The sequence below is a fragment of the Synchiropus splendidus genome, chromosome 7 (genome assembly GCF_027744825.2).
Source record: "Synchiropus splendidus isolate RoL2022-P1 chromosome 7, RoL_Sspl_1.0, whole genome shotgun sequence".
Classification (NCBI taxonomy): Eukaryota; Metazoa; Chordata; class Actinopteri; order Syngnathiformes; family Callionymidae; genus Synchiropus; species Synchiropus splendidus.
This window is the reverse complement of record NC_071340.1, coordinates 20578520-20590756: the sequence shown is the minus strand read 5'-3', so window position 1 is coordinate 20590756 and position 12237 is coordinate 20578520. Positions and strand designations below refer to the sequence as shown.

The following is a 12237-nucleotide window of genomic DNA, read 5'->3' as shown; positions in this document are numbered from 1 at the left end:
CGATCTACGTTCCCACCCTCACCTGTAGTCACGAGCTTTGGGTAATATGTTTATGTTGTCTGTATTGTATGTCGTGTCCAGGTCTGAGAGAACAGATATTTCATCCATGCTATATGTCTTGTACTGTAGCATATTTGACAATAAAGTTACCTACCTACCTACCTACCTAATGACCGAAAGGATGAGATCGCGGATACAAGCGGCTGAGATGAGTTTCCTCCGCAGGGTGGCTGTGTGCACACTTTGAGATAGGCTGAGGAGTTCGGTCATCCGGGAGGAGCTCGGGGTGGAGCCGCTGCTCCTCCACATCGAGAGGAACCAGTTGAGGTGGCTCGGGCATCTGATCCGGATGCCCCCTGGACGCCTCCCTGGGGAGGTGTTCCGGGCATGTCCTACCGGGAGGAGACCCCGGGGAAGAGCCAGGACTCGCTGGAGAGTTTATGTCTCCGGTCTGGCCTGGGAACGCCACGGGAAGCCGGGAAGAGCTGGAGGAGGTTTGTGTGGATTGGGAAGTTTGGGCTTCCTTGCTTCGAATGCTGCCTCCGCGACCCGACCCCGGATACGCAGCAGAAGAAGAAGAACCTTAAATGTGCGAGCGCCACCTTCTTCGCTCTGAAATTGAGGGCACAAATCTACACTATTCTTGAGAAAAGATTAGGCATAAAGTCACTTTAGTTCTAGTTCTGTTTGCTGCACCTTAAACTATCTTGCTCAACCAACCTATCGCCTTTGTGTCCTCCTTTAACTCATCCATGAACCTCATTGGTTGTATTCTTCTGCTCCTTTGATCTGGTCAATAAAGCGCCAGTCCGATTTATTCACCAGTTGTCAGAATATTATTTGAGTCGACTCGTCTTTATTGCATTTTTAAGTTGTCAGCTCGTCCATCGCAATAGTAGGACTTTATGTTTGTTGTCAGGTGCCTATAATCCACAGGCCTTTTATTAGCAAAGCCTCGTGACATTAGAGGCAGAGCGATATCAGACACATATATGTGTGTGTTCAGTAAAGGCTCCTCAATCCGCTGCTCAACAACTGCACTCATGAGAACTGCGGGCTTCGCGTGGAGGGCAGAAGGTCAGCGGCGACTATTATTTGATCCTAAATTATTGACATGATTTATGCTTTGTGTTAACCGAGGTATTGATGTGACTTAATAACGTCATTCTAAATTCTTCTGAAACGTGATTTAAAAAAAATAGATGGGTGACCTGAAACGACCCCGACAATGCAACGGCATTGCTTATTTGGAAAAACGAAATCGTCTCCTATGAGTTTGTCAAAAACTAAAAGAAGCAGCGGTACCGTCCGAAATACAGATGACGAAAATATCACGAAAAGCGTGAAAGGCCGTTCGATTTATTTCATGTTGTTGTGAGTGAGGTGCTACATTCCGCGCATGCGCGCATGACGGCTTGTATGCGTGTCATGTTGGTGAACGCTAAACTGTGGTAGTCAACATGTCCACCGCCGCTGCTCAAAACAATAACGAAGAGCCCGGACTGCAGGGTGCGTACATTCGTTTTGTTGCCCTCCTTCGCTGAACTAGGACTGGGTCTATTTATATAACGGATTATTCGCGTGTGATAACCGTTTCTGCGACCATTTATTGTTAAACTTCCCCTGGACATGGAATTTCCTCTCTGGGAGGGGCGGTCGGTGATGGTTGTCTGACGACATCGTGCAAGAGCCAATAAGATGGCGTCAAGTCCTTGACTGACGCGATTGTTAGCCAATCATCTTTGCAAGTCAGCGTTGGGTGGGACTAGCCAAAATGAAAACAACTCGTCAAGACAATAGGCGAACGTTATTCCGCATTTTTGGATTAATCCAGAAAATAAACACCTCATTTATTTCATTGGAATATTTATCGCGTATGGGTGTTTTTAAAAATATCGCTTAAAACTTAATAACAACGCTCGTATTCATTGTTATATACTGAAAACTAGGTCAAGTTTTAATAGTGATACTAGAACGTATGAATGAACGATTCGGGGATATAAAGGTTTTGCGGGGGCTGAAATATTATTGTGACAACAAGAGGCCGGAACAGCGACATGCCTGGGCGACTTGTCTCGGCCGGTTATGCAAGAGCTGAGCAGCCCTGCTGACTAACACAGCACTGGTCTGGGATCGGGCTTTAGCATTAACGCGCGGCCTGACAACCATAAATGTGCCTGTTTTTCACCGAGCTAAACGAGTGCAGAGGGCGTGTGTGGTCACCAGCAGGTCCACGGAACAGGATTGCATAACTCCACCCCCCCTCCCATCCCGAGACGCAAGCGTTTGTGGGGCAGTGGCACAGATACGTGTGGGGGATGCAACATCCCGCGGTGTTGGGTTGTTAGCACCAGTAGTGCTGCTGAGCAGCTTCCTTTCAAGTTTGATGTCTGCTCCCAACAGGCTCTTGGGTCGAACTGGAGCTAAATGGAAACACAAGAGTCCAAGGTGCCCATTCCAACCAGTCTGCAGACCAGGCAAACGCAAACGCCGCCGTAAGCCAAACCTTGGAAGTGGTGCCGGAGGGTGATGAGAGTCTGATGGGAGGACTGGAGCACGTGCCTTCGTCTTCCTCAATCCACAATGGGGACATGGAGAAGATCCTCCTGGATGCACAACACGAGTCCAGTCCAAGTGGATCCTCGTGTAATAGGTATGTATCAAGATGTGTGCGTGGTGTTTGGCGGTAATGATGCAGTAATGATGCACATCTTTATTGGTGTCAGTCCCCACAGACCCCAGAGCCCTGATCAGGATGAGGGTCAGATCACATTTGATGTTGACATGTCAAGCACAAGAGGTAGTCAGGTGAGAACAATGACGACAATGTTTTTTTTTCCCCCAAAAGTCTAAATTGATGACATTTTTTTCAGTCTGAGGATGATTCTCTGGAGAAAGAGAGAGAAGATGACATTCTTATGAGCAAAGAGGTCGACTGGGTTGCAGACTGGTCAAGCAGACCTGAAAACATTCCACCAAAGTAATAAATCCTCTGCTATTTTTCAACATACGATGAATAAGATAAAGCAGTTCCTTACTACTGAATACAATCTTGCTCTCAGGGAGTTCCACTTTAGACACCCCCGACGCTCAGTGTCCCTCAGCATGAGAAAGAGCGGAGTCATGAAGAAAGGAGGCGTCTTCTCCTCTGATTTCCTAAAAGTCTTCATTCCTTCTTTACTCATCTCACACATCCTTGTTCTTGGCATTGGGTGAGTCGGATGTAAATTATGTTGCTAACGCTGAGGTGATCCCACTGATCTATTTACAAGCAATATTCAATGTTGTTCACTATTTGGACTGTGTTGTTGTCTTTTTATAGAGTGTACATTGGGAAAAGAATTGCCACAGCCTCGACCAGCTCATTCTGAGAAGGAAACATAGCAGTGCCTGGATGCCCCTCCCTCGACTAAATGTTCACCAGCCCTCTTCAGTAGTCAAGATGTTCCTCCTGTAACGCACAACATTGTGTCACATTGTAAATTGATGTGTATCATACACACGTTGTAATGTGGTTGCACTCCTTTACAACGGCATCGTCGACCATCTGAAGTCCAGTAGATAGCATGTGTGTGATCCTCGTCATCTATAGGATTTAATAACCCATGGCTCACAGCTTTAGACAACAAACCCAGCTTTCCATGAATCTGTCTTTTAAACTAGTTGATGAGACTTTTTCACCTTCTACGCCTTCCTTTTAGAGAGTGAACTCCATAAGTGCACAGAGGGAGACACGAAAAGCTAAACAGGGAGACTGTTTGAACTTGCACACTTTATTCAGATTGTTTAAAATGAGGAAACCGCTCCAAGTTTCTTTCGAAAGCTTTATTTGTTAAACATATATGTATCCTCACCATTAATAGCTCACTTATGTTCCAATGACTTAATATATCATCAAAGATGACCAGATGACACAGTGTCATATTTGAGCACACAATATAACAGTAGAGCGAAGTAAGCGTGCCAAATACCTGCCACTGCTGACTGGCTTGTCTTTGACTTCATATAATGTTGAATCGTATAGAATTAATAGAGGTGAACTGCAATTTTAAGCTGTGATGTTTATGATGTAAAACCTTCTGCCAATGTATATGTCAACGTATATATAAATATATACACACACAGTTCATTGCTCTGCAATATTGTCAATAACTTCAAACATGTTAACATACTGGAACCATAGCTGTAGTTATAAATATGACTGAAATATTCCCTATTCACAATTTGAAGCTTGCTTACATAATGTAGATCTATACGTATGGCGAAGAGTTGTTTTATCTGGACTGAGCTTGATTCAATGCACATATCGAGATAACATGCATTTTAATAGTTAGCAACAATGTTGTTGTGCCCTATGGTCCTTAATGCTGTGCAAGATCAATACTTGAGCTAAGAAGTTGGACCGAGAACTTCTGAATTATAAGGATGTGATATTGCTGCATGTCTATATGGATCTTCATATAAGATTGATCACATCTATTTTATTTTTATGAGAATGATTCACATCTCATAATCAATAATGTGTGTGATAACGATTTTGTCTGCATAATTTTGAATAAACCTGAAAACATTTCTGTCACATCAATACTTGTGTTTTTTGTTTTTTTTTAAAATGGAGTTGGGCAGAATATATTATACATCAAGTATGATATATTTGCCATGACATAATGTGTACATAAAGATGTACAGTTGTGTCTTATTTCACTTTATACACATTTGACTTAAATTTGATTCACAATATAAACATAATGCCCATGAAACCTGTAAATTTGATATAAACAATTCATTTCACTTAAGTTTTTGGAAAAGATTACAGCAGACATTCATCTTAACCTTTTTTTTATTCTAGATATTCTGAAGGTATTTTTGTTGTGATCTAAAATGGTGGGTAGACCACTAGTAGATAGTTACAAACCTTGCTTGGACCCCTCTGATCTCTCTTCTCTTTGGACGATAAGTAGCAGCTGAACTCTGAATTATAATGGAGCATCCATCTATATTATAAAGCTGCATTCTGTGCTCACTAAACATAAATTCATGAATATCTACATTCGCACTCAGAAAATTCAAAGATATCTAAACATTTTAATGTGGTTAATAATAGATTTTTGACTATACATTTTCAAGAAAGGTTCTTGATAATTGTATTTTTACATTTTAATCAAGTAATGGACTGAAAACTGGCGACGCAGTGTAAAATGGTTCAATTAAATAAGAGAAGCGTAGCTGTACAGGGCGGGGTAGAGCGCATGCGCGCTACCTCTTTTGTGGCCCTGAGCCTGGTACTTGTCTGGTCTCTGGAGACCTGTCCTCGCTGATAATCTGAGGTTCCAGGCTGATAGGCAAAGTAAACACGGACAATTCGCGTTGCTTTGCATTATTGTTGTGTGTAAACTGTCGTTGAAGCCGTCCTCCGTCACAAGTCGCCTGAAAGGGATTGAAGAGGGGCGTCGACTGGCCACCAAGCTGAGCATCCGTTCATCCTTCCGTCGGAGGTCCTCTGCTCCTGCTAGCTGTAGCTTAGCCCGAAGGCAGCCCTCAAAATGTCGGGTTACCAAGGAAAGAAGAACATTCCCAGGATCACAGTAAGTGCCGTTGTGATGTATTCAGGGCGACACCGTGATTTGCCGACCCGTTGCTTAGTGTATCTTATTGAAATGGGGCATCGTTATAGCGGTCCTGTCAGTGTCGCCGGCGAACAATGATAGAAAAGCAGCTTGAGGCTTGCTATTGTTTTCAGTTTATTGGTCACCAAGGTTATGTGGCTGTCTAATAACCTGCTGCTTAAACGCTGTAGCTGGCGTTTCCTTTCTCTTGTGTGATGACCTGTCATCTCTCACATTCATCCACGAAGCCACTTAACAAAGCTTTAAAATCTTATACAGTGTGTATTTGAAGTGGGCTGGTAACTTTAGCCTTGCAGTCACTAGTGATAAATGTATTATTTGATAGCAGGACTGGGCATGAAGGGCGTACAGTGGTGGTGCAGTCCACATTAGTAAAAGCCCTTTTTTTTTTTTGAAAGTAGGTCATTGATCTCCACATTTTTGTTAACCTCCTCTCTCAGATTTTGTTATCTTGCTGTGGAAGCCAGTTGTAAATTATCCATATTTGCTTTGCATCAATACATTTGGCTGCGTGCAGTAGGTGATGTACTCATTTGAGGGACACACCCCCTACAATTGAACCACTATACTGTACTGTACTGTACCATACTCACTACAATGACTGAAACCTGAAAACGGCCATCGTGTTCTGATATCATTGATAATGACAATTCAGTTTTTTTTTATTGCATTATGACAAGCTTTGGACCATGATGTTTTATAAATCATAAATGATTAACACTGGTCAGTCATGACATTATAATACACTATAACATTTTATAGTTACCCCATTTGTGCACCACACACGCTACTCTGCATTTTGACATTTCCGTGACCGAAGTCTTATTTGGGTTACAGTGGATGCAGGGAATGCTGCATCACACTGCTTCATCTAGTGCGACTTTTTTTTCATGCTGGTCATGTTCTACAGCCAACTGGAGGTCCGGATGATTTAGGATGATGCTCATGGCCACCATGTTGGTGCTTGAAACGACAGTGCGGGGTCAGTGTCCAATAATGCGTCCTTGAATGTATCATCTGCGACGCTCTGGTTGTTTCTACAAAGGGCCTTGCAGTGGACGGATGATGACCCATGGTAGCTATAGTTCAAGGTGGCTTTTACCGACTAAGCACCAGGGAGCTGGTCATGAACGCTTGGCGTGGAATGGTTCACTCACAGCGCAGCGACGACAGAGTGGTTGGAAGTCATGGTTTTAAGTCCCAGTGAGGTGAACGGTGTGGGCCTGGTTCGGACACTTCATGCTGATGCAGTTTAAGTGTTTTGAATGAAAGTGTCTGCTAAATACCATGTAGACATGTCTTTTACCTTAAGGTCTGTCTTTGCCTTTCAGAGTGACCGGCTCCTTGTGAAAGGGGCGAAGATTGTGAACGATGATCAGTCCTTCATGGCTGATATCTACATGGAGGATGGCGTCATCAAGTATGTACAAGTAGACCTCACTAAAAATGTCAGATGTCAACCACATTCAGTATAAAGAAATGGACTCTTCAACTTGAAATCACCATTATTTGAATACATGAACATACTGTATACTTTGATGTCTGCTGCTTCCAGTGACAAGTTTAGAATTTGTTTTGTTGCACTAATGCATTAACGTTCTTAGAAATAGATATTGGATTAAAGGTATTAGCCTGGAATAGTTGACCTCTCTGTTCAATCAGGACTATACCTTCTAATCACAGGCAAATAGGAGACAACCTCATTGTCCCCGGGGGAGTGAAGATCATCGAGGCCCATGGGAGAATGGTGATGCCCGGAGGTATCGACGTGCACACCCGTTTCCAGATGCCCGACAGAGGCATGGTGTCGGCTGATGACTTTTACCAGGGCACCAGGGCGGCACTGGCCGGCGGGACCACCATGATCAGTGCGTACCGTATCAGACCTCAGTCTCCTGAGATTTGAAGCATGTGGATAAGTCAACAGGCGTGAAATCTAATTATACTGCTTCATTGTGCACATTTACTCCAACCTGTATGTTTGTTTTCGCAGTCGACCATGTGGTTCCGGAGCCAGGTGTCGGTTTGGTTGCTGCCTTCAAGCAGTGGAGAGAATGGGCCGACAGCAAGTCCTGTTGTGACTATTCTCTTCACGTGGACCTCACTGACTGGAGCAAAGCCACTCAGGAAGATATGGAGACCCTTGTGAAAGATCATGGTACACAAACTGAAGTATTTTACTAACCTCCTTTGATGTCTGCAAGGACACTTAACACCGGAAACAAAACCAAAACCTGCTTTGATCCTAGTTTTCCTCTGGCTCCAGTTTTCTTCCTCGCTTGTTCTCTTTCCATCTTTGGCTGCATCTCTCATAACCTTTCTATCTTCAGGTGTCAACTCTTTCCTGGTCTATTTGGCTTATAAGGATGTTTTCCAACTTTCTGACAGTCAGGTACGCTGACCTCCTTTCCCTCTTGCCTCCCTAACTAATATGTTCAGATCACATTATTCTGACAGCGCTGGAGTTTCTCATAGTTGTTATCTGATGTGCAATATTGTAGATCTATGAGGTGTTCAGCGTCATCAGAGATCTCGGTGCCATAGCTCAGGTTCATGCTGAGAATGGAGACATCATCGCTGAGGTAAAGAGGATTTATCTTTGGTTGTTTTTAATTTTATTTTTTAAATGTGTCTTTTGTGCTTGGAACATCTAGGAGCAGAGGCGCATCCTTGAACTGGGTATCACTGGACCGGAAGGTCATGTCCTGAGCCGCCCAGAAGAGGTAAGACCAGGCTCTTATGTAGCTAACTCTGTGTCCGGCTGTCTTGGGGATGCGTCGTGCTGAAAATGGGACACCCTACTTTTCTGTGGTACGCCTTGAGGACGCCCTATTTTTCCTCCGCTGTTTTCCACCTCGATGAATTTGATTTTTAAAAAGGCAGTCGCAGCGTCAAGCTCTGTTCTTTGGACGATCAAATCTACCAGTTCAGTGTTCAAAATCCTGTGTGCACTGCTGATTTGAGACTTGTATTCTCCCATCATTCACCTCAAGTTTAGCCAGTTTGCAGTATTGTTGCAGATTACTTTGTTTCACCATTACACTGCAATGTAACCTCACTTTAATGCCCCATAGCAATGTTGAAATTTCTGGCATTTTTTTGCACGATAGGCATAGAAAGACCAGTAGTTTGTTTTCTTTGTTATCGTGTGGTATGGAAAAATGTGGAATGGACAATTTTATGTTTAATAAATGCAATTATTTTAATGATAATGAACAGTAAAAAGCTATTATTATTATTAAGTTAAATAGACTCTTTTGCTGTTTATGCTGTGCTTTATTATTTATTACAGCTCGCAATCTTGTGCTCAGAAAGTCGTTTCCCCACAGTCTGTATACAAAATACAAGTAACATCTGACTTACAACCGAAATCGGTTCCGACAAACCGGGCGTAAGTCGGATTGGACAGAAGTCGAATGCCATTCAAAATAGCTAACGTAGATCACTGTGTGAGAGTGAGATTCTGGGATACTGTGCTGCCGTAACTGTTGTACGCGTTGCCAGACATTGAATAAAAACATAAATAAGCATCTGCTGGCTGTGGTCGTAAGTATGGGTGGAGTCGGATGTTACTTGTATAATGTAACAAGACAAACCTTTGCTGTTCTCCACAAAATTCGCACCTCAAAAGCAGCAAGTAGTTAAGACTAATATTGATGTGGCACAAATCAAGGTGCTGACCAGCACCATGCAAGCCCCTCTGCTACAGCCTTTTCGTCATAACTTCAACAGCACTGGAAATGCCCTATGAGGAAGAAGACAACTCTTTAGCAACCTGGAACTGAAGTGAGACTTAAAATGATTTGTTTGTGTGTTTAGGTGGAGGCAGAAGCTGTGAACCGCTCAGTCACTATTGCCAACCAGACCAACTGTCCGCTCTACATCACCAAGGTGATGAGCAAGAGTGCTGCCGATGTCATCGCTCTGGCCAGGAAAAAGGGTGCGAACAGTCAGAATAAAGCGCCTCTTTTATTGCCACACCTTTTAACTCACTGTTGGCGCCTGCAGGTGCTGTGGTGTACGGCGAACCCATTTCCGCCAGCCTGGGCACCGATGGGACCCACTACTGGAGCAAAAACTGGGCCAAGGCGGCTTCTTTTGTCACGTCTCCACCACTGAGTCCCGATCCCACCACGCCCGACTATCTCAACTCGCTGCTGTCATGGTTAGTTTGATTCGAATGTTTGGTCCTTCTGCTGATGTTTGTGTATTTGACAAAGTAATTTACATTTAAGAGCTGATAATCTGTTTTTGTGATGACAATAGTCATCTTTTACTTGTATCATATACAAAGAAACCCCTCATTTCTGGATATTGACGGTTGTTATATCAAAAATCTATAGCAAATAGATGGCATTTGAATGTGTTGTAAAAAAAAAAACAACTTAATAATTTGCTGTATTTCCGCTCCAGTGGGGACTTACAAGTCACTGCCAGTGCTCACTGCACCTACCAAACATCCCAGCGTGCCATCGGTAAAGACAACTTCACTCTGATCCCAGAAGGCACCAACGGCACTGAGGAGAGGATGTCGCTGATCTGGGACAAATGTGTGGTGCGTGAGAAAACCAGGAAGGCGTGTCGTAATTCACACGGAAAGTAACATGGTTTTATCCTCCCTCTTTCCCTCAGGTGACTGGAAAGATGGATGAGAATCAGTTTGTCGCTGTAACCAGCACAAATGCCGCCAAAATCTTCAACCTTTATCCTCGCAAGGGTCGCATCGCAGTGGGATCGGACGCTGACCTCGTGCTGTGGGACCCCGATGTCACCAAGATCATCTCGGCCAAGAGTCACAATCTGGTGAGACGCTTTCACTCCTCCTTCATCTAGTTTAGTTCGTAATGCAACTTTCGTTTTTCCTGCTGCAGGCTGTGGAGTACAACATCTTTGAGGGAACAGAGGTGCGTGGAGGCCCTCTAGTGGTCATCAGCCAGGGTAAAGTTGTGTTGGAGGAGGGAAACCTCCACACCACGGAGGGGTGTGGACGATACATCAGCCGCAAACCCTTCCCAGATCAGGTGTACAAGAGGATAAAGGCTCGCAGCAGGGTGAGCTCAAGGCGTTCACAGAAGCAAGTGGGAGAAAGTTCATCCTCTCATTTCTCTTTTCCCGCTCAGCTGACAGAGCTGCGAGGAGTTCCCCGTGGCCAGTACGACGGGCCAGTGTGCGAAGTCACCGTCACTCCGAAGATCATGTCCATGGTCTCGTCTGTGAAAACGTCTCCCACCAAGCAGCAGCAGACACAGCAGCAGATGACAGCTCAGCCTGTGCGCAACCTTCACCAGTCCGGTTTCAGTCTGTCGGGTGAGTGAGACTATTCCATGACATCACAAGCTTCCTCTGCATCCCCTCGCTGCCTGAACCCAGTGCACTTCTTCATATCAGTCCAGCTATAATGACAAAAGAAGGGAGGCATGTGTTTCCATTTTGGCTCTGCCTCAAGCCCCCAGCTGTGTGTGCTTGCTTGAAACCAAAACCCTATCATCTCCATTATTTATAGGAGCCCAAATTGATGACAACGTTCCCCGTCGTACGACTCAGCGCATCGTGGCGCCCCCTGGAGGAAAAGCAAACATCACCAGCCTGGGTTAGGCCGATGACTCCGCTGCTCCAGGGAGGGGTCACTCTTTGCACTGTCATCCCACATATGGTCCGCCCCTGCTCCCAGACCCCAGGCACCACATTCACTTTTATCCACTCTGTTTCTTACAGAAAAAAACTTTTTTTCAATCATATTACTTGATGTTTTTTTTTTATTTAATTAATTGAGCTAATGTGTTCTGTAGTACTGAGGCTGGAGGTTACCATCTTGGGTGCCAAGTTTTCTAGATCTATGTACTAATATGAAGGATCATTTCCCGCGACTCTTCACCTGAATTTGCAATCGAATGTGCAGGTGGTCATGTAACAGTGCCACCCTCCACTGGAAGTTGAGCTTCTGTCACTAGAAAGTATCACATTTTTATACAAACCCAATTGAGTAGAAAACACTTTTTGCATCGCATGCATTCACATGGCCATCTTGTTCACCGGCTGCGCTCAGTTTAGCTCAGCATTTCATCTCGTTTTTCCTCAACTCTGTTCTTTTTCCATTCTCTTTTTGTTGTGTATCCAGTATGATGACTGCACTGAAAGGAAAAGAAGGGTATTGATGCTTTAATGACCTTATTTCTGGTTTACTTCCAGTCGATTCATTTGCTTAAACATTGAGACACAATTGAGCGAGCTGTCATCTCCACATCTGGTGCTACACGACTATTTCTATATATTATATTTAAACAGAAAATCTGGTGACTATTTTAAATATATTGAAGCTAAAAAAAAAAGTGGATGTCTGTGTTGTGTGGTTTTCCAAATACTTCAAATCAGCAACAACATTTCCAAATCCATGAATTCGGATTTCAGCATCCATGGTACGTGTTGGTCCTCGCACGCACTCTGCTTTGTAAAGTTCTCCTTGCCGTCCACCCACACCATCCAAAAGATGTACATGAGCTTGCAATTTGTCCAATAGTTGTGTGTTTGAAAGGATATGTGTTGAGTGAAGCGACTTGCCTGCCTCTTTTGTAAGATATATCGATAGCACACTGTACCAATGACGGTTGTA

At 44.0% G+C, this 12237-nt stretch overlaps 2 protein-coding genes across 3 annotated transcripts; both read left to right on the top strand.

Annotated features, from left to right (window-relative positions):
• The first annotated feature begins 885 nt into the window (after window positions 1–885).
• bnip3la (BCL2 interacting protein 3 like a) lies at window positions 886–4585 on the top strand. 2 transcript variants are annotated; one of them, XM_053871675.1, is made up of 6 exons: window positions 886–1077; window positions 2404–2653; window positions 2727–2808; window positions 2874–2980; window positions 3063–3212; window positions 3323–4585. In XM_053871675.1, exons 1-6 carry the CDS (start codon window positions 993–995, stop codon window positions 3369–3371), a joined length of 723 nt encoding a protein of 240 aa, XP_053727650.1. In that variant the 5' UTR covers window positions 886–992; the 3' UTR covers window positions 3372–4585. The 2 variants fall into 2 exon arrangements, with proteins under 2 accessions (XP_053727650.1, XP_053727651.1); XM_053871676.1 differs by lacking the exon at window positions 886–1077 and adding an exon at window positions 1352–1509.
• Window positions 4586–5265: 680 nt separating this feature from the next.
• dpysl2a (dihydropyrimidinase like 2a) lies at window positions 5266–11995 on the top strand. The gene is made up of 14 exons (XM_053869528.1): window positions 5266–5585; window positions 6959–7047; window positions 7311–7495; window positions 7621–7785; window positions 7958–8019; window positions 8129–8209; window positions 8282–8350; window positions 9447–9567; window positions 9636–9792; window positions 10041–10182; window positions 10260–10430; window positions 10499–10678; window positions 10748–10934; window positions 11131–11995. Exons 1-14 carry the CDS (start codon window positions 5544–5546, stop codon window positions 11220–11222), a joined length of 1743 nt encoding a protein of 580 aa, XP_053725503.1. The 5' UTR covers window positions 5266–5543; the 3' UTR covers window positions 11223–11995.
• Window positions 11996–12237: the final 242 nt, after the last annotated feature.

What these genes read in the sequence shown, in the direction of transcription:
- bnip3la (XM_053871675.1), top strand. Translation starts at nt 993, where the DNA reads ATGTGTGTGTTCAGTAAAGGCTCCTCAATCCGCTGCTCAACAACTGCA. An exon ending in CTTCGCGTGGAGGGCAGAAG is followed by an intron (nt 1,078 to 2,403) that starts GTCAGCGGCGAC and finishes TGCTCCCAACAG; the next exon opens with GCTCTTGGGTCGAACTGGAG. An exon ending in ATCCTTGTTCTTGGCATTGG is followed by an intron (nt 3,213 to 3,322) that starts GTGAGTCGGATG and finishes GTCTTTTTATAG; the next exon opens with AGTGTACATTGGGAAAAGAA.
- dpysl2a (XM_053869528.1), top strand. Translation starts at nt 5,544, where the DNA reads ATGTCGGGTTACCAAGGAAAGAAGAACATTCCCAGGATCACA. An exon ending in CGGCGGGACCACCATGATCA is followed by an intron (nt 7,496 to 7,620) that starts GTGCGTACCGTA and finishes TTGTTTTCGCAG; the next exon opens with TCGACCATGTGGTTCCGGAG. An exon ending in CTCAACTCGCTGCTGTCATG is followed by an intron (nt 9,793 to 10,040) that starts GTTAGTTTGATT and finishes TTTCCGCTCCAG; the next exon opens with TGGGGACTTACAAGTCACTG.